The sequence below is a fragment of the Phalacrocorax aristotelis genome, chromosome 3, assembly GCF_949628215.1.
Source record: "Phalacrocorax aristotelis chromosome 3, bGulAri2.1, whole genome shotgun sequence".
NCBI lineage: Eukaryota > Metazoa > Chordata > Aves > Suliformes > Phalacrocoracidae > Phalacrocorax > Phalacrocorax aristotelis.
In genome coordinates, this window is record NC_134278.1 from 3,116,810 (window position 1) to 3,139,209 (window position 22,400).

At 41.8% G+C, this 22,400-nt stretch overlaps 1 protein-coding gene across 2 annotated transcripts in view; it reads left to right on the forward strand.

The window, feature by feature from the left end:
• MSRA (methionine sulfoxide reductase A) overlaps positions 1-22,400 on the forward strand; it is a 303,800-nt gene that overhangs the window by 189,838 nt on the left and 91,562 nt on the right. For both annotated transcript variants that reach the window (XM_075086537.1, XM_075086538.1), the window contains exon 5: positions 15,480-15,586. In XM_075086537.1, the coding sequence (XP_074942638.1) occupies positions 15,480-15,586 (107 nt within the window). The remainder of the gene's footprint in view (positions 1-15,479; positions 15,587-22,400) is intronic.

Consider the following 22,400-nt stretch of genomic DNA (forward strand, 5'->3'; position numbering starts at 1 on the left):
CATTCTAGATGGTACCAAGTTGCTAAAGAGTACAGACTGGCAGTCCTATCATTCATTATTGTGTGAGCATATTAATATTCAAAAGTTCCTGCTTTCCAAACAGTTGGACCTCCTACCTTCAAGACGAGACTGACATCTCACTGGGATTCAAATTTTCTCTGGGAGGCAGCCTGGCTCTTGTTTTATGAAACTCTTGAGTCTGAGTATTATACAGAAGCCTATTGAAAAGCAAGAACCTTTGATCAAGTCAAACAGTCTATGAGTTGAAAGAGATTCTCCCAGATGAGTATCTCCTAAGTGTGGGGCCCTGATAAAGTCCTCCTTGACTATTAATTTAGGCTCTATTTTATAATTCATTACATTTGGGATAATGAAAAAGCAACAAACAAACCCCCGACTTCTGCCAAGTGACATATGGTTGTCATCTCTGTTCAGCCTCTAATGCACAGAACAGCATTCCTTCTCTCCTAGGAATGATTCTATCTATAAGAGGATTGCTCTGTATAGCTCTATAAGTGCTTGAGGTGGTTGCTTCTTTGTCACTGATACAGAAAAAGAGAATGAATGCGATAGGCTGAAAATATGGCAAAAGAATCTTACTGCTGTTCACTTCGTACATCATTTTATTTTTCTGAAGTTTATCGTGGTGCAGGGCACGGTTGGTGTCGCCCTGTTTTTGCGCTGTGAAGGCATCCTCAGAGCCTTCCGGATTTTTAAGGTATAAGCCCCACCATCTCCTTCATTTTGCGCCCTGACAGTGGTTCTGCTGGCACCTCTGTGTTGTGTGTCTAGAGGGATGTGGACTTTCAGACCGTAAGATTGTCAGTGCTGTGCCTCAGCCTGTAGTTTCACAATTGCTGTAAGCTTATCTTTGACTGAACTGTTAGGGAAAAGGGCAATTTTCTTCTCCCTCCTTGTCCTGTCGGCAGGATACAACCTGTTTCTTTGTGTTGGCACTGGCAATCACAATGTTCTCTGATCAAGCTGAAAATTAACCCTGCATGAACTGAAGTGAAATGTAATTTTTAGCCAGGACTTAAATTGCCAAGAGCACGACTGCTAGTGGGATCACCCTTCTGGTATTAGCACCGTCCTGTAGTGTGTGAGCCAATTCTGTAACTGCAAAACCCGACTATGCTTATGTCCAGGGGAGAAGATGTCATATTTTTTTCTGATCAGAAAGTTTGGCCACGCTTTGTGGGGTGTCACAAACTATTTCTTCAAACCTTTGGAAAAATCTATCTGATACCAGAGGACTGTGATTGTCACAGTGCAAATGTGATTCCTGTAAAGTGTCTTACTGTTCATAATTCCCCTGACCCTGTGTGTGGTTGAAGTCCTACATGTAATGGCTTCAAGCTGCATCAGGGGAGGTTGAGATTGGATATTAGGAAAAATTTCTTTACTGAAAGAGCGGTCAGGCCCTGGCACAGGCTGCCCAGAGAGGTGGGGGAGTCACCGTCCCTGGGGGGGTTCAAACACCGTGCAGCCGTGGCACTTGGGGCCATGGTTTGGGAGGCCTGGGGGTGTTGGGTTGGCGGTTGTGCTTGGTGATCCTGGAGGTCTTTTCCAACCTTAATGATTGTATGATTCTACGATTTTATGTGTCAGAGATTTCAGCCCAGCCCATGGCAACTTTAAAGAAAGGCTCCTTTTTGCTTTCAATGGCTGTATAGCAGACAAGCAGAAAACAAATAAATGTTATTTATTCCTCTTTAAAACATGTTTGGGAAAAATGAAAAATCCACTTGCCTCCTTTAGCCTTTTTCTCTCCTGAATGCGATCCAAAACAGGTGCTTGTTTCAGTGGTTCTGCTCCCCATGTTTGTCAAGGGTACCTAATCCTTCCCAGCCCACAAGATAACAACTTAGGGATGACAGTTCTCTGGGGTGAGCCCCTGTTGTACACAAATCCCATCTTTTTCATTGCTTCTTCTGGCTTTCTGTTTGGATTTTTGAATTAGTGGAAGGAGCTGAGGGATTGAGGACTCCATAGTTTTGGCCACCCTCTGACAATGGGGTGAAGGCACCCATGGCCACCGCTGCCCAGGAGCTTCTGGAAGTTTTCTTCTAGCCTTATTGAGTCTTTGAGTGTGAATATACAAAGAACCAAAGATACCGGTAAATAATCTCATTCCTCCTTTCTGTCATGAAGAACTCCTTATCTTGCCTGTGTTTGTACAGGAAATGTAAGCAGAACTGATATTTTTCCAGCAGTTGAGGACCATCTGTACTACAACAAACTCATCACCTGCCAGATTCATTCAGAACATCTCTTAGTCCATATGTCTTGCGTATCCATGATAAAGAAGAGATGTACGAGCTGTTTCTCCTCCCTGCGACCTTCCAGTTTGGCATTTAGCCTTAGTGCTGATACATGAATTCTCCAGATTAATATCTGTTTTTCATTGTGCTGCCCCATTTTAGTTGCAGAGGGTATATTTATTTCTCACCAGTTTTGAAGGACTGTACTTTTTTTAGGCATTGCATAAGGAATCTATCATCTGCAAATAATTAAAATTAGACACTAGAAATGACATTGTATTGCTAATGAGCAGATGTGTCTACTTATACCAGTGGAAGAACAGCTGTACACATAAAAAACGCTACAACGACCCTAAACCAGCATTATGTATTCTGCTACAGGCCTGTAACTTCATTTAGAGATTAAAGGGAAAAAAGTAATCTCTCCCTGTAAAATATAACCTTTTTTGTTTTTTTTTTTCTTTACATTTCTGTAACTCTCTTCCCTTTATAATTTGAATGAAATCTGCAAGTCTCAGATTAAAGCACGGAGCACCCTTGTCTTGTATTTCAAATGTTGTTGAGTCGTGATGGTTTCAGTGTTATTACAAGACGTAACAAAAAACAGTAGGAATACATAATCTATTGTCACCAGACATTAAATGTATTCAAAATAGAATTACCGACCCCTCAGGGAGCCATTCTTGGTCCAATACTCTTCAATATTTTCATTAATGACTTGGAGGATATAGTGGAGAGGATGCTAATTAAATCTGTGGTAAAGACATTGCTAGGAGGCTCTTGGAGGAAACGAATAAAACACAGCTCTGTGTTGATAAATTAAAAAAGCCATGGAAATCGATACGCTGAGACGCAATAAAGATAAATGTATATTGGTTCGTGTAGGACTGAATACTCAACAACAGAAATATGCACTATGTGAGTTGTTTGATCGGAGACGGTAGCTTCTGTTGCCTTCAGGTTCTTCTAATTCCTGCTCTCGCCAATGAAATCGCAGTGATGGGATTTAGTTGACTGATGTCTAGCCATCCCACCAGCAGCCAATTTAGTGTCCCCTTGCCCATAATCACCTCATAAATACCCGTGGTCTCTACTTTTTGCAGAGTAGCAAAGAGAACCTTTGCCAGTGGTGCTAACCAAGATTGCATTTTGAGAATGCACCCTCATTTTTTTCGTGAACTGAATTGCCTAATGTTGTGTTGTTTCTGTTCTTTGTCCTTTCTCTAGAACTAAATATGCATTAAAAATAAATACTTATTATTAGGCTGGTTTGCATCCCCAGGAATTTTAGCTGTCATGACCTAATTTGCATATTCAACTCTTTTTATCCATATAAATTAGAATAGACTTTCTCTGACCTATATTTCCAGTTTAGGAGATGTTGTTTTTCCATATCACAGTGAGAAGCTGAGATTTGACTCTGCATCTTTTTTTAATGAACGGGATTATTAGCCAGTGCAGTGGTTGCTGAGATGGCTGAATAGTTTGCGTTATGAAGTGAGTGTGGCTGAATCAATTCTGGCTCAAGGGCAAAAGCCCTTCTGGGCTCTGGTTTCTTCTTACCTTTAAACTACTTCTAGCTTATTTATATGTGATAATGGTGTGTTAACCAGTTCTCCAGAACTACTGAAAATTAACTTTATCTTTCAATATTGCTGCAGTCAGGAATAAAATGGTTCCCTGAAGATGAGAAAAGCCAAGGCATCAGTCTGTTGTGCCGTTGAAGATGACACTGTGGGAAGCACAAACCCACCACTAACCTGAAGGGATTCATTTTGTTCATAATGCCTGTATCTGCTAAGGACAACTTTGGAAAACACTTTTATTCTCTTACAGTCATCCGTGGGATCACTGCTGAGTTATTTTGTAATTATAGCATAGCAGTGTTTGTGATTGAGGGGAGGAAGAGGAAGGAATAAGGAAGGGAATCTTCGTTTTAATTCAGGCTTGTTGATTTTTAACTTCTGAAGGAAAATCTGGACTCCTCAATGCTTAGGAATGTCTTCAGTAGCTTTCAAGTATCCGTGAAGGTCATGAAGTCCAAATATCCATGGGTATGTGGTGTGAATAACAGCAGCTGGATTTGCATGTGTATTTATACAATTAGAAAAGAGCAACCTCAGAAGGTCTTTTTCTGCAGACTTTTTTGATGGACTGTTCCTAATCTTTATAAAAGGAAAGCAACAGATGAAGTCAAAACAAAGTAACACCAAATATTCTTTTCTTCTTCAAATAACCCACTAGTGAATTTGGGTCTAGAAATCTGAGGCACTGAAGCATGGCATCATTAATCATAGTTTATGGTGATTATTAGTAGGCTTTTAATCTTTGTTTTCATGTATAATTAGGTACAAGAGGTCAAAGCTGGCTCTATTCTAAACAACAATATTTTCAGTGAATGACTGTTTTTCTCTGCCTGCAATTTTCTCTCGCATATTCATAAGAGCATACTTGTCTGTGTTTTGAGAGAGCAGCGTCCCATGAGTTTATCTGCTGATAAAAGCAAATGACAACACTGTTATTTTTATTATCACTAATTATTTTTATTACTATTGCAATAACACCTGATGGATCATAGTAGGTTTAGATTCATAGTGTTAACACATGCTTCAATTTAGGCAAGACATTAGTGAGCAACAGATAAACGAAGAGAAAGGAGAAGGGACATAAAGAAAATGATAGCAAATTTGTGCGATTCCTGAGATAGCTGAGCTCTATGCAGTACCTGATCTGAATCGCTCTTTCTTAGTTATATTTTGTCACATGATCAGTAGTTGTCCAGCTTTTTGTAAGCATCACAACACAGCTAGTCCATGAAGAATAGAGGCAATTAGTGTCTTATTCAGATGCTTAAACAGAATTGTCTTTCGCCACGCCAGATCCTCTTGCGCATTCTGTCTGTCTTCAAGTTGTGCTTGAGAAAATGTGGGGCTCCCTTATACCCTGTGTCATGTCCTCCAGCCTCTTCCAGATGTCCCTGCTCTATGCATTTATTTGCTTTTGAAGACTACAAAGATCTTCGGTCAGGTGTGTCTGACCAGCATAGACACGTCAGGTGGGATAAAGGCTGAGAAAAAGCCACTGAAATGTAGGTGTTTCCATAGGCATGGAGTGTCTCAGCTCCCGTGATTTTCAGTGGAGATCTAGTCAACATGGTTGACTTGCCCCAAATTAGGCACCTAATGTTTGGTCAGCGTTTGGTCACCTGAACCTGGAAGCTTAGTTCCAGCTGCACCAATAAATACTGTTAAAAGATTTCACTCCCATCCTAAGTTCATCTAGCCCTGAGACAGATTTTTTAAGAGAAGGCACCTCTGAAAGGGCCTAATGTCTGTCTATGACAAAAGTAGTCTAGAAACATGTCTAAAACTAATCATTTAACTTTTGATTAAAGTTAAGTTAAAAAAAAAGTCCCTTGCAATAAGTTTAATGCCATTAAGGATGACTTATTGTCTATATTCACCATTCTATTTGCCTGTTCTGTGCACTACTGGTAAGGACATATTTTCAATTAATAATTAGAAATGGATTAAAATTCCTGTCTGCCAGTGACATTTAATACTTTGGCTTTGTGACACTCATCAAAAACTAACCTGTGTTTTTTTTGTGGGCTCAAGTAGATCATGCACTTCCTTTAAAGGTCAAAGAGCATTCAAAATGCATTTAAGCAATGTTATATGTGAATGAATTAATAAATAATGAACCATACAGGCAACTCTTCTTTCAAACCAAGTCTTCATTCCGACTTTCTAGTTTTGTAAAATATTTGAACAATCTTGAGAAGTGATGAGATGCATTTTATAATTATTGAATAATAATGCTAATAAAAAGCCAAGAGAATTGGTCAGAGATAGAGCCTAAGCTGGTATACTACTGCCCCTTCTTGAGGACAGCCTGTCATTTCCACTAATGAACTAAAAAGAGACCTGATAACTCTCCGTGGCCCAAATCTGCTAACGTTGGAGGCCTGTGTAAAGTCCCTGATAGACCATATGGGAATGTCTTTGTGAACGACTAAGGGGAAAGCAATGGTTATTCACCTACACGAAAATCGTTTGATATTCGTGCTTCTCTGTTACTAGAAAAAAATCCCAGTGTATGGACAAGCACAAGATAAAAGTTGGAAGCAGAAAAAAAATGGTGGGCATTTTGCTGAACCGAATTTAAAACCTACCACTGCAGGGTTACGCATTCTGAAAGTTGCCCTTTTATTTCATGTTGGATGTAAAGCAGGCTGCCAAAACGATAGACACCAATGCCCAGGAAATGGGTTTGGTGAATGCAGAGGGGCAGGAGAGATCTGTTCCAGACTGGGGAAGAAGGAGGTGAAGAATCTCCTGAGGGCATTTCACTTGTCAGCTTCTAGTTCTTGGGTGACTTTTCCCAGCAGATGCTAGGGTGGGCCATACTAATTTAGTATGGTGTGATGATGGTATCAGTTGGGTTGGGAAGGACCTTCAAAAATTATCTACACCAACCCCCCTGCCCTGGGCAGGGACATCTTTCACTACATCACATCATTGCTTAAAGCCCTGTCCAAACTGACCTTGAAAGCTTCCAGGGATGGGGCATCCACAACTTCTCTGGGCAACCTGTGCCAGTGCCTCACCACCTTCTTGTAAAGAATTTCTTCCTCATGTCCAGTCTAGAATAGAATAGAATAGAATAGAATAGAATAGAATAGAATAGAATAGAATAGAATAGAATATTTAGTTGGAAGGGGCCAACAATGATTACCTGGTCCAACTGCTGGACCACTTCAGGGCTAACCAAAAGTTAAAGCATGTTATTAAGGGTATTGTCCAATGTGGTCGTATTGTGATGGTTTTTGGTATTGCAGTAGTGTTAAACCTTTTGGACAGAGTGTCATTAGGGTCACAGAATCACACAGAATGACAGAATCCCAGGTTGGAAGGGACCTCAAGGATCATCTAGTCCAACCTTTCTAGGAAGAGCGCAGTCTACACAAGACGGCCCAGCACCCTGTCCAGAAGACTCCTGAAAGTGTTCAGTGTGACCAAGTCAACCCCTTCCCTGGGGACATTATTCCAGTGGTGACTGTTCTCACTGTGAAAAATTTCCCTCTCGTGTCCAGGTAGTGACTCATTACTCTATCTCTGTCACTGCACTGACTGCATTCTTCGCCAGTAAGTTGGGATGGGAAATTACGTAAGATATGAGGAAGCTGTAGAAGGCCTGGCAGGGAAATTTATTTCATTGGAGGGCTGTGCTGAGACAATTTCCTTTTAGCCCAATCCCATGGGACCTCTTTTCTTGGCTGTTCCTCTCCTTGTCTCACAAACCTGTTTGCACACCTTCTGCATCCCAGTTTTTGGTATTTTGCTGGAAGAGAGGAGGAAGTCCTTCCTCCTCACATCTGCAAAGAAAGGCAGCGCAAGTATCACTGCTCCAGATCGGGGGAGAAGACACAAGTGTCATGTAGCTAGGTGGCATCGGTCAGAGTCAAGCCTGGCCACCCTGAGAAAGGGACATTACTGCCGTGACAGTCTGAGCAAAACCAAAGCTGTATAAAGCTGCTCTTTTTTCAGTTACTTCGGGTTTGTTGTAGCAGTGTGTTGGCCATCGGTGGTGGGAACAGACACGATTTCTTCTTGCAGCAAATTGGTGGCAGCAATTCATCCCACTCCCACACAACGTCATTGCTAAAAGAGTGGTGGAGTGCATTCTCCTGTGTCTCCATCAGTGTTTCTGGGTATGTTATGGCATTAATCAAGAATCTGTTGTCTGAAAAACTCTCTACTCAAAGAGCTGTTGTTATTTCATACAGTGAGTGTTGTACTGACCACCATCAACAAGCTCATTTACACCAGCGCTGGAAATCTTAAGGAAGTAAGTATTTTGTAATGACTTCGCCCTTGGAGATATTCAAAACTGGACTGGGCAAGGACAACCTGCTCTAGCTTGACAGTATTTTGAGCAGGGGTAGTGGACTAGAGACCTCCAGAAGTCCCTTCCAACCTCAGCAAATCTGTGATTCTGTTTTAGCTTCAAAGCTACACCAGAAAACCTGTAATATGGTGGTCTGATGAAGGTTAAAGACCAGACATTTCTGCAGCTGACGTAAATTATTAAGAACATGGCCATAGCCATGATGTTCTAAGTCTACGTACAAGTCAGAATTTATTGGGAAAGCTACTATTTGCTGTCTTGATCCCAAAGGAAATGGGGAAGACCAAAACTATAGTTTCCTCCTAGACACTGAAAACCATGTATACTGAAAGCTTTGTAAACCTTTCGGTCTATTGACGGTATAAAAGTTTTCTTTGATATGTACAAGCTCATGAATGTATTGTAACGTTCTGAAGAAAACTCTTCTGTATTTCATTTATCCTTCCTGCATCTCAGCACCTTGAAAATCATCAAGAACTCTCAATACACAGCGCTGTAACTAACTTCTTTTCTATTAACATTTTTCTCCTTTAATCATATGCTATAAAGAGTTTTACTTTCCCTTGGCAACTTTTAAGCTGTATAGATGTAATCATTACAGTGAGTGATGACATCAAGCCAGGGTGACATGGTGCAATTGATTTTTACTAAATAATTATATGATGAGCTGGAAGAAGGAATTTTATTAGTCTTAACTCAGCAGGGATTGATTGGGGAAAAGAAAATGACCAATCAGTATATCAGGTTTCTGCGGGTATAAGAAAATAAGTGACAGCTGCAGAAAAGTCCATAAATCACAGAAAAAATTATGATAAAAATAAGAGATATGAACTGCCCTTTAAAATTTCACTGGGTGGCACAAAAGAGTCTAACAGACCTTCTTCATTTATCTCCATTATGCTTGGGATCCTCTGAGAATAGCAAGGGAGACGAATTATGCCATTACATTTTTTTATTATTTTTAAATGGAGAGAAGATAAGAAGCGTTGTATAAGCATTACTTTCAAGTCATTAGAGGGTTGAGTCTTCAAAAGAAATCCCTGATTTAGCCAATAAAATAAATAAAGTATATTTTTCTTTAGCCTTTTGTAGATAATATATTCAAAAATCACCATTTTGAAACAAATGTGCTTGTTTGCAATTAAAGCTGAATTTCTAAAGCAAAAAAAAAGAAGATACAGTACTGGGAAATATGTGTTTTTATTAGTGCTGTGGATATTCCTATTACTTGTTGACCTCAACCTCAAGATACTCTGGAGTTAGACAGGAAGGACAACGACCCACCTAAGACGCATCTCAGCAGAAACTCAAACTGTAGCCTAACAGCAGTGTAACTGCCTTAAAGGGGCAACTCTTTGCCCCAGCCAAGGAGACACTAGTTTTTACAAGGTTTAGAACCCACGAAGGAAAAAGCTGAATTGAATGGGATGGTTTTATGTATTCTGATCATTCAAATCAAAGGAGAGCTAGTATTTACTACTTTGATGCCAAAGAATAACGGGGAGACCAAAACTAAGTCATTCCTATCCAGGTGCATCACAAGATATCAAGGTGTTGGTAATAAGGCTCTAAGCTATTTCTTGGACTGTTATTTACATTTTGGCAAATAATAGCTTTTCCAGTGGCAATGGTTTGTATTGCATGGCAATCTCAACCTGGGAATCGTTCCTTTTGCAGGATCTGGGAGACCATGACAGCTCCCTGTCCTTTCCATCTACCATCCTGTGGCCACAAATTTCTGCTTCATATAATTCAGAGCAAGCGCTCGGCTCTTGAGGGCATTTTTTGATTAATTGGTGTTCTGGTCTCTGCTGGCACAGTGAGGACATTTTATGTTCTCTAGAGTGGTCCAGGCTGAGAACCACTGAGGTACTTTGGTCAGCCAAAGTGAAATTCCTAAATATGATCCATGCGCAAGATCTAAACACATTTAGAGCTCCAAATGCCCTCATGCTCACTGGTTCTCTAGAGACAAGAGCTTACAAGGACTGGCCAGCGCTCACACGGGCACTGTGCTTTGGGCTTATGCTCTTTGGCACCATGCAGCTGTATCCAAAAACATGAATTCTTGCCTCTTGCCAGAGAGGTACAAATTCTATGCTTTTCTGTCAGTTCTAAATTCAGTCTCTCTATCTAAACATCTCTTTCACAAGAGATTTTGTGGCTGTTCTCAACATAGCAGTAGATTTTCTTTGTCTTAGTATCAACAGCAGGTGCCATCCTTTTGACTCCAGGCTATATTTGTTCTTGTTAGTGTTGGATGTGTTCCTGATCACCTGGTCAGGGAGACAGATATTTGCATTTTTGCCAGTTACTGTCTTGCACCATTGACATTAGTAAAGTAGGGCCAGATGAAATGGGGTGATGTTGCAAACCCTGGGCTGGCCAAGGGGGTTCTGCTGTCAGAATCTTGGAGGACCTGATGTGAGGCTCAAGGACTTGCCTCTGCTCTGACCCTTCTTACACCAGATACAAGTCAGGTAAATCAGCTAAGCTTTGGCTTCCTCTGTGTCACGGCAGGGACATTGGATAGCCCTTGAAAGTCTGCCTGGTTGCCTCTAGTTACAGAAATTCTGCTCAACACTGGGAACGAATCCTCTGAGTGTGCTTTGTGGCAAAGTGGACTGGTCGCAAGCTACGTGCAAGACGACGTTCTGCTTTCAGGCCTCTGGAAGCTTTTCCTCAAACTAACTGTTGGAGAGAAATGGGCTTGAGATCACTCAGAGCATATCTACTGGTCATTACAGCTGCAGAGGAGGCTTTTTGTGTGTTATTTCTTTCTATCATTGCAAAGTTTCTGAAAGAGTAGGTGGAAGTCTTTCTGCCTGTCAGAGACCTCACTCCTCAGTGTTAATACATTTTATTAACATATTGACAAAGCAACCTGGTTATCATCTCAGCCTAGAATGGAAAGGAGGTTCAGACCCTACTGACAGATTTCCCTGCATATTATATCCTTGAGGAAGAGTTATCTCCTGGCTTTGCCCTAAATTCTATCCCTAAATTGGCAGCCTTTGCACAGAGAGTGACTTTAAGACATCTTGCAGAAGAACAGTTGTAGGCAATCAGCATTTCCCTGCCTAGAAGATCCGGCTGCTTTGAAGATGTGCAGCTGTTGTTCTATAGGAATTATTCCTTCTTCCAGTACTGAAGATATAGGCAAGTCTGATTCACTGGTTTGATTTGGAATTAAAGCAAAATTCTATGCGTCTCTTAAAAATGGAGTTTGGCACAGGTGAAAGAAACACCTTTCTTCTCATGTGCAAATGTCTTATTCTGATAAAATTCTTTGCAGAGAATTTTTAATGGGAAATCTGATCCTGAAATGCATCCATTATTGATAATAAATATTGCTTTAAGCCATCCAATCCATAATGTCAAGGGCTTCGTTCCTTTGCCTATGAAAATGTAACAAAAATAGTGGTCATTCAAAGGACTTCTAAATCTCACTGTTTTTATAATATCTGATTGCAGTTTGCGGTAGATACCGGTTTGGACGGGTGTTTAACGAATGTGTTTAAGTCTTCTTTAATTACCTGGGAGCTTGTAGGCAAGGCGAATGACTTGAAGCCTGCGGAGATTATTTGTGGTTTTAGTTGGACTATTATAAACTTCGAACAAATTTCTTGCTGCCAGTGGAACCATTTTGATGCACAGAAAAATGGTTTGTTGTTTCAGCAGAAAACTTTTTCAGAGTCTAATGTGCATCCAGTGGAGCTGGAATCAGTGGCAGCAATGCTGACAATCCCTTGTAAGAATGGCTTTTGATTTAGCAGTACACAATATCTTCCAATACATTTACCAGGTTTATTAAATTAATTATTTACATTTTCACATTCTCCTCTGAAGCCTAACGTGTAGAACTGTGGTGTTATGGTAACAGAGAGAGACAGAATGTCATGATAGACAAAATAAGAAAGGTTTCAGAAACGGAAGGATAGTTAACTACAGAAGACGTTGTGGAATTTTTAGATAGCCAAGCAGAGATCATTTTTTATTCAGTATACTTCCTTTCAGACAAAGACAAGATTGTTAAGCTCAATCATCCTACCACAGTTGTTTAGTAAATTGAATTTCTTGCCTTGTTTGCTACTCATTGAGTTAGTGAATCTCAACAAGTAAGACTTGCCAGAGGGTTTTAAAAAATCAGTGATGGACCCTTGAGAAGTAAGTTTGTACACGTGAGATACATTACAAATAACAACAGCAACAGCGGCAATTGATTATGTCTGTACATGTGGAATTTATTTTGGTTTATTATCTCATAGTCTTTGTGGCTTAGGTAATGTATTAGCTACTTACTGCGGGAGATTTAGGTACAAATTAATTTAAGTAACAAGTACAAATAAACTACATTTTAGCTTAAATGACTGATATCATTAAAGCTACACTTTGGGGTAGTAGTTACAAATACCCATTCAGTCGTCGCCTTAGCTAGTGGATAGTTTAGCAGTGCAAGCCAACACCTGAGTGCTAGGAAGGGCTGTTGTTATTGCAGAGTCTGACCTCCTCCTTAACTTTATACGGTCAGCTTTCTGAGCTTTGTTTTATCTTTGGTGAAACTGCATATCCTTGATGTGAAGCCCTCAGAAAAAGGGATGTGGCTTTAGGTTCCAGCGGGAAATGCTCTCTGCTCTTTGAAAGTTGCCTTATGTCCCATCTGGATTTTGTATACTTTGGCTTTCAGTTGAAAGTCATACCTAGTTAAGTGCCTCTGGTAAGACTAAAGAGCCTTATTTCTCAGGTTATTTCTCTATATATGTATTTATAAATCAGAATAGTTCTCCTCTTAACCTTCTCTTCATTAAATTAACTAAGCTGACCACTTCCCTATTAGTATGTAATGGTGGCATGTGGATATATTAAATAATCTTGTTTATCTTTTCACTTAGAGCACCATGCACATGAGCTTGTGCTAAATTCATACTCTTGAAGTGCATGCTAGAAACTGGCATACTGTATAGTGATCCTCCATTTATAGAGATTTTTGTAATCTACTCCCTAGTCGGTTGTTAAGTAGTTTGTTAAGCACTAAATAGATTTGTAGAATGCTAATGCTTAAGCTCAAACATCAGTCAGCATTAACATATCCTGGCAAAACTAATGCTTTACTGGCCTCTATTCATTTGATGCCTAACTATTCAGTAGCACTGGCTTTACAAGAGCTCCCTACCACCCTAAAATAACTTGCAAAGAAATGAGCAGAATATTGTCTGCCTTGCAGACCGCACTATTAAGTATTGATGAAGAAAGTAGTTGTTCTTTTGAGTAATAATGTGACATTTCAGCAGTTAAAAAGTAACCCAAATAATCCAAAAACTCCATAATATTTTGGGGCATCACATTTGCTCCTGTATACTGTTGGTCACTGAATGGACTTTTTGCCCAAATGCATCTTTCAAAACATTTCTGCATCTTTTAGTTCATAAATATTTCATTTGTTTATTGTACTAGCCTTTAAACAATTTTTCTGTTTCCTTGTAAAGTACAAGAGGGCTAAAAGTTATCATGCTTTAATGAGTAGTATTATGTTGATAACATCTTTTTCCCCCAGTATCACAGGCTCTTTCTCTACCCTCTGCCCTTCGCTAGTGGGGGATCAGGATGTGCAGGTTTTTTTCCATTTCATCTCCGTAGTCCTGAGAGCTGATGGTAATCATCAAAGGGGCTTCTGTAGCCTGGTGGCAGTCAAAAGACAAATCCTGATGATTTCCAGTTTGTCTTGGGTCGGAGGCATCTGGGAGGAGTCTGCTGCTTCGAGTCTGCTGCAGAAACTCCAACTTTGTTGCTCACCCAAGTTTGTGTACAACACCAGGCAAACTCAAAATTAATACATTTTATTACAGCAAAGCAAAAAGTTCTGTTCTGGAGTGCGAAATTGGCTAGCAGGTTACAAAAGACACAAACTGCAGAACTGTAATTGCAGTTGCAAAACTGCACCTCCAGGTCGTTCTTTATGCTAAAGCTCCTCTAGAAGGCTGTTGGCTGACTTTGGGAGACGTGGTAGTGTTGGGCTGACGGTTGGACTTGATGATCCTAGAGGTCTTTTCCAACCTTAATGATTCTGTGATTCTTTGATTCTCTGATCCCAGGACTTTATGGAATGATCCACAGCAAAGGTGGCTGGCAGTATTGCTGCCTGAGGGAATGGGAATGGATCACGATGAGTGGCAGCAAAGCCTTTGGCCGGCGTGGCTGCCTAGGACTGCAGAAGGCCGAACCGTACCTGGGCTAGTCACCTAAGGGGACAGCAAGCTTCCCTCTGCTTTGGCCCATTATTTTATAGTTTCGTAGGTAGAATACATCTCGCATTTTGGAAATTTGTACATCAGCAACTTCATGCAACTAGTCTTTTGAAGGGATTATGTGTATCAGCAGTAAAGGGGCTAATCCTTGTACCAAAATTACTCATTTATTATATAATTTCAAGGAGTTACTGAGTATGTATAACTAGGTTTTTGTTTTCCTAACGTTAGATATTAACAGTTTTATATACTTTTGCCATTCGCACTACCCACGTGTAGGTTGCAAATAGAATTTAGTAGAGGTTACCTTTGTTTCTACTTCTCCCAGACTCAAAAATAATGTGAAAGTGTTGCTGTTCTTAAGGATTACTGACTCTGTAACGGTACTAACGCAGCCAGGCTTTCTCCAAACCTTCTCTTTAGCATGCTTCGCTGTCAGGGTCCTCTTTGAAGCTCAGATCTGAGAGCTTTGTAAGAGTCATTCCTTCTCTCCATAAGTAGTGGTGATGATGGTAGGACTTGATAACTCCAGAGCTAATTCTAGTACTAGTATTAGTATAGTAGAGTACTAGTCTTTTAGCAAGGTCATTGCTTTTTGAATAAAGAAGAATAGGTAGTTATCTCCAAGGGTATTTTTGAACCTTTCTCTCATGAAGATGTACTCCTCCAGCACAACAGACCTTTTAAGCGCTTGGTAAAACCCCCTTTTTTTTGTAGCCATTTGCATGGTTCAAAATAAGTATTTTAGGAATACCTTGATGACAGTAACTGCAGCTTGAGTATTTAAGGTTTTACATCTGTATTTGACTAGTACGTGATGTATGAAAATGTAAAACGCTCACATTTCATTTGCATGTTATTTAAAAGGAGATATCAGAGTTAAATCTCTTCAGGACTATTTAACCAAAGAAAGACTTGGACTTCCTAAAAATACCTCCTGAGTATGCACGTACGAGACCGTGCTCATCCAGGTGTATGAGACAGCCTAAATTTAGGTGTGTTGGATTCAGGCCTGCAGAAGGATGATCCTCACAGTGTGCTGTGCTTTCTCTCTCCCCAGGAATGCGACAAGGCAATGACTATGGCACACAGTATCGCTCAGCCATCTACACGTTTTCTCAGGAACAGATGGAAGCTGCCTTGAGATCTAAGGAAGAATATCAAAAGGTAACATTGGGCAGGGCGTGAAAGTGCTTCACATATGAGTGGAGGTCAAAGACATCACCGATTAGCACAAAATCACTTCTCGTGCTGTGCGTTGGCTCCGTGTTGCTATTGGAGCTTCTCATTCCAAAACTGAACTTGCCTCATATTTGCTTTAAATTCCAGCTTTTGTGAAATGTGGTTTTTTTTTCTGTATGTGGTTCATTTTATTACTATGCAGAAAGAAAAATAGTTACTTGGGCAGTTTTAATCTCTCCTAGAGGCTTTTTAATGTGGGTGCACCGGAGCAAGAGTCTGTGATCTTAAAGCTATTCAAGCGTAACGGGACCCCATATTCTGAAGGGTGTAGCCAAAATCTCAGACCTAGGTGTTCTTGAACCCCGGGGGAAAGTCCCGGTCAATATTTGAGCTTGGTGACTCAGGATGACCCACCTGCTGCTTATAAGATGCTTCTATCAAGCCATTCCATAAATGTCTTTGATTAAATGTGACAGCTCGTGACTTAGTAAGGCTATTTCTTTTGACACTAGGATTTGTGTGAGAGAAGATCAACCATTTCCCTTTTTATACACAGTCCTATTTTTCAGTGTAGATGGATTCTGTCTCTTCCCTGCCACATAAGCTATTATTTAACTAAAGGCAGAGGGATTAATGCCCTATAATGTTGCTGCATTGTAATTGCTGTCTGATCTGCCTAGTGGTCTCGACAATGCAAGATCCAGATTCTACAGCAGGGATACATAAAATCTTACATGAAAAAAACTGCTCACCTAGGACATCAGGACAATAGGCAGAGTAACTATTAAGTAGTGCTAAAAGGGTATCAGCTTTCATGCATTTGCTTGTACTGTAACTTCGCTAAGGAGTTATGTTGAAGACCCAGGGTTTGTGGTGAGTATCTAACGTTAAAGCGCCATGTTTTGGAGAGCGAGGGTATGACATTCAGAAGCATGTGCCAAGGTACGAAAAGGAGGTGCGGGTGCTGAAGTCTCGTGTGGCAGTTTGGTTTTCATAAATGAGTATGGCAGTGGTGGGCTGAGCTATGTGCGCACTCGTAGGGCTGGGTTGTACGTGCAGTTGGCGTTATTTTGCATGCAAAGAGATGCTCTGAACTGCAAGGAACTAATTTGCAAGTCGTTCTCAGCAGTGTGATAACTGTGCATGTAAATTGAGTGCTCAATGACATACATATTTTCTCAGGAGTAGCTGAACACATGGGGATAAGTCAGTCTTGCAGGTGTTTATCGTTGTTAACAGGGTGGTTTCTGAAGGTTCGGTATTCATATTTATCATGCAGAACTTCTTTCTGCTCATTGTTTACTCTAGATCCATTGCTTTTCCAAATTGGTTTTGATCCTTTTGTTAACATCTGCTGACCAATATCACGCTGTAAATCTTACAGCTTTCAGTTTGCTTTCACAACTCTATTATTCTCTGCTGTTATTTGTCATTAAATTAATACTGACTTGAAAGCAAAATTACTATGTAGAAGATTGCAATATGATATTACAGAAATTTCCATCATCAAATAGATTTTCTTAATGGCACAATTTAAAATTTACCTACTTTGAAGCCTATCACCATTTGAAAAGTGTGTATAATTAGTACATTTATATAATTAGGCAGAACTCTGTAAGTGATCACATGTAGAGTTTGTTTTTGCACTGAAGTAAGGGGAAGGAAGGGGACTGCATTGCCAACTAAGGAAACACAGCAAATATGTACCGAAATTCCCAGAGGGTATATGGTTTCTACGTATTATCAACAACAATATCTACGATATTATCTACTGTTGCATTGCAGTAGCAGTAGAATGGTGGTATTGGAAACAAACTGAGCAAACAATATGGTCTGGAATCCCTTGTTATATTAAATACTTTGCATTACATTATTTTAATGTAAATGTAGTGCAACCACGGTCCTTATTATTGCAGTAATTTAAACCAAATGCCGAGCTCTTCTGGCAGTGATGCTTGCATACCTATGCACCTGATAATGACAGGTAAAAACATGTGGGGATGGTGTAACACTTGATTTTTCCATGATAAGCAGCGGTGCATACCCCAAACAGGGGACTAACAAATATTAAAAGTACAATAACTGCAATGTGGATAAGATTTTTGGCACAGCAAATGAATAAAAGCAAAGGTGGTTTATTTGCTTGTTGACTTAAGAATTGAGCATGTGTTCTTTGATGTCTTTTTGTGCTGAGCCCCTGGAAGAGAGTCAAGAATGTCCTCCAAACAGAAAATTATGTGTTTCCTAGAGGGTTGTGGGTTTTTTTTCATATATCCAGATATGATTGTTAACTTGAAGGAAATATTTTTGTTCACTGAGGATAGAAACCATCCAACCCCAAGGTTGGTATCATGAATTCCTGCCTCCACGACAGGCTAGCCTGAAGCGCTAGCTCCTCTCTAGAAGCCAGAGCGCTGTGTTCAGCTCTGCCTACATTTAGCAAAGAGTATGGGCTGAGAGGAGCAGCTCTGCAGAACCAAACAGTTTGTACTGAGGACACAGAACACACTATGTGCATTTCAAGAGGGTTTGTTTTTCCATAGCTGCAGTTTGGACCTCTGAACCACGTGCTACTAGGAGATGGAAGTGAGTGGTGTGTTTCTGGGTTCGCCCCATCAAAAGGAATTGGGTTCATTCATCCCAAGGCCACTCTGTAAAGTGAAACAAGGTGTGATAAGTGACAATGATCAGGGGATTTAGTACAAAAGCACACCTCGACTGGCCAGGAGGGAGAGGGAGGTTCTCCTCCCCCTCTGCTCTGCCCCAGTGAGGCCACAGCTGCAGGGCTGCGGCCAGTTCTGGGCCCCCCAGTGCAAGAAGGGCAGGGAACTGCTGGAGCAAGGCCGGGGGAGAGCTGCCAAGGGGATCAGGGGCTGGAGCATCTCCCTCGTGAGGAAAGGCTGAGAGACCTGGGTCTGTTCAGCCTGCAGAAGAGAAGGCTGAGGGGGGATCTCATCAGTGCTTATAAATATCTGAAGGGTGGGTGTCAGGAGGATGGGGCCGGGCTCTTTTCAGTGGTGCCCAACGCCAGGCCAAGGGGCCACGGGCACAAGCTGGAACACGGGAAGCTCCACCTGAACATGAGGACAAGCCCCTTCCCTGTGCGGGTGCCAGAGCAGGGGCACAGGCTGCCCAGAGGGGCTGTGGGGTCCCTTCCCTGGAGACATTCACCCCCCGCCTGGACGTGGCCCTGTGCCCCTGCTCTGGGGGTGCCTGCTCACGCAGGGGGTGGGACGGGGTGAGCTCCAGAGGGCCCTGCCAACCCCCACCAGTCTGGGATTGTGTGATTCTGCTCCAAACTGAAACATTAATGTAGCTTACATCTTTCGGGTAGTGCGATGCTTAAGTGGAGGAATAGTGTAGTTAAGTGCACCATGTCCCTAACTGTACCGGTCTACGAGTGAGAATCATAATGTGCACTAAGCCCAAGTATCCTGCAGGGTTACATCTATTTTAAGTTGTGAAACTTGTTGCTGATTCATGCAGCTGTTTTAACAGCTGAGAAATGGCAGTACAGCAATGAATATGCATTGAGCCATGCGTCTTTAGCTGTTGATGAAGCTGAATGCATGGAGTCAGAGTCGGCTAGTGGTAATATATATTATAATACAATCGTGCTGCTGGTAAATTGTGACACAATGTAAGTGTAATCAGAAAAACATAAAATGAGGGCCAGGGCTTGGTGAAAGTACTGTGAATGAGCTGTTCCATCAGTTTTGCCTGAAGCTGAAGTTTTTTAATACAGTTGAACCTGAGGTTACTCAATTTTCAAGGCAGTTGCAAGGCTGGATTTGGTTTTCAAATGACTTATCTAGGCAATAATCCAAATAGTGAAATAAGGGTGGGAAGACATTTGTATTTATTTTTTTCTGAATCAGACGCTTGTATTTGTTTTGTCAAGCGCTAACGCTGGGTTTTCAGGCTCCAAGAATATACCGAGTCCCTCCCATGCATGCTTGGCTTATATTAAAGTAGCATCTCCAAAATGCCAACATCTCCGCATCCTCATGTAGGACAGCACTGACAATGAAAAATGTGCACAGAGGGCAAAATGCAGATCTATTACTTTGTTACAAAAGCAAATATTTGGCAGGAGAAGATCCTTCCACAAAGCAACTAAAGGGCCTCTCTGTGAATAAATATAAATGAATTGAAGCAGGTAATAAGCTCCTGATTTGTTATAGCCAAGAAGTTGGTGGGGAGAGTTGCTGTCATTTGCTCTTATACTTGTAATCTGGAGAGAGTTATAAGGGCTCAAAGAGGCAGGAGTCTAGAAATGTTATTTTATGAAGACTTTAAAAATGTGGATTTTTCTAAAGTCCAGAGAACTGGAATGAATCCTTTTTCACTGAACATGTAGGAAAGGTAGAGGAGGTACAGAAGTAACTTTTTTTTTTCTTAGAAATGGATGGAGCTTTGCTAGGAGTAATGTAATGCATTGGTTTTATGATTTGGACTGTAAGGGTATAATCTTGCAGGACTACCTTGTGATGCTGGTAGAAATCCTCCCTGAAATCTAAACCAGCTGGTCAACAGATTGAGAAAACGAATATAAAAACCCATTAAGTTCACCAAAGCCAGAGTTACAAAGGAAAAAAAAAATAAAAGAAAAAAGCAATGCTAATTGTTTGCTTTGGGGCCTGCAAATATGTATAACTCGTCCAAAATGTACTGTAAGGGGAGGTGAAGGGATTAAATTTAAAAATTACCATTTAGTATTACTACAAGAAATCTAGGCAATTGAAACTAACCCATTGCCCAGCCTGTTGGTCTGGAGAACAGTCTCTTTGTGGAAATGTCAGGACCTGTAAAACCGTAGCTGGGTAGACTTTCTGGAGATCTCGAAGGGAACAGTATGTGATGCTCAGAGGAGAGACGGGATCACACTGCAGCCATAGCAAATATGTTTCTGTGAAGGTCTGAAGAAGATGCTCAGTTAAATGACTGAAACTAGCTTCGGCTTGGTCAAATAGTCAGTTTTCGTTGCATTTCGTTGCAATGGCGTTGCATAATCAAACAGCATTTTCTGTTAATTTAACAAAAGACTTGGCCTGAGGAACATGAATTTGACCAAATATTTCTTTTTGAATCAAGCAAGCAAAGTATTACTAGCTAATATTCGTGTACTGTGGGTTAGTTTTACCTCGTGCTTTATTGCGTATGTACTCACATGCAGCTGAGAAGGGAGTCCTTCAACCGGTAACTTCAAATGTACTGTTTGGTTTCACATTTGTAGGGATTGGAGCATCTGAACCTGAAGAACCATTGGTTTTCCTCTGTGTTTCTGTGACAGGACAAGGGGTAACAGTTTTAAAGTAAGGGAGGGTGGATTTAGACTGGATATAAGGAAGAAATTTTTTACTATGAAGGTGGTGAAAGCCTGGCCCAGGCTGCCCCGAGAGGTGGTCGATGCCCCATCCCTGGGAACACTCAAGGCCAGGCAGGACGGGGCTCTGAGCAACCTGCTCTGGTTGAAGACGTCCCTGCTCATGGCAGGGGGTTGGGCTGGATGGCCTCTAAAGGTCCCTTCCCACCCAAACCGTTCTGTGATTCTCTGGTTCTTGGGTTTTGTTCTTCATGAGTTTTACTGTGATGTTTTTTTGGGGAGCATTGGGGTGGGTTTTTTTTGTTTTGTCTGTTATTTTCCTAACCTTTAAAGCCCTGAAGAGTTAATGATGAATCATGGATGACCATGGGAAGAATGGGGATGCATGAAGAGGAGTGTGACCAGCAGGGCGAGGGAGGTTCTCCTCCCCCTCTGCTCTGCCCCAGTGAGGCCACAGCTGCAGGGCTGCGGCCAGTTCTGGGCCCCCAGTGCAAGAAGGATGTGGAACTCCTTGAACAAGTCCAGAGGAGAGCTGCCAAGGTGATCAGGGGCTGGAGCATCTCCCTCATGAGGAAAGGCTGAGAGACCTGGGTCTGTTCAGCCTGGAGAAGAGAAGGCTGAGGGGGGATCTCATCCATGCTTATAAATATCTGAAGGGTGGGTGTCAGGGGGATGGGGCCGGGCTCTTTTCAGTGGTGCCCAACGCCAGGCCAAGGGGCCACGGGCACAAGCTGGAACACGGGAAGCTCCACCTGAACATGAGGACAAACCCCTTCCCTGTGCGGGTGCCAGAGCAGGGGCACAGGCTGCCCAGAGAGGCTGTGGGGTCCCTTCCCTGGAGACATTCACCCCCCGCCTGGACGCGGCCCTGTGCCCCTGCTCTGGGGGTGCCTGCTCCAGCAGGGGGTGGGACGGGATGAGCTCCAGAGGGCCCTTCCAACCCCCACCGGTCTGGGATTCTGGGATTCTGTAATTACTTTACACAGTTGTGGATTTACAGTGCTATCATTTATTTGCAGTGGCCAAATTTCAGTGTGCCTACAGTTACATGATAGCACTCCTGATTCTGAACTTGGTCACCAGAGGACTGGGAACACATTGACTTAACACTGAGATTGGTTTTGGTAGTTGTCATGAAGCTCCTCTATGGCGGGACCATCAGATACCATGTCTTAGCCAAGAGCTGTAAACCAGCTGCCAGCCAGCCCTTGAAGCTCCCTTATACCCTTGTCAAGTAGAAGCGCCTGCATGAGCGATGCTGTGCTCCACTGGAAGGACTCAACTAACCGCTGCCCTGGGAGCTCACATTTACCCAAAACTGAGTGTGTGCTCAGCCATGGGACACATTCCCAGGGCCTGATTCGGTCGCTCACACCTAGTGCTGTTGGGGAAACCCTAGTGTATCTCAGCCAACCTACAGCTGCTGCTCTACAACACACAAATATCCCTTCAGGGCGGTATCATATCTGCCAG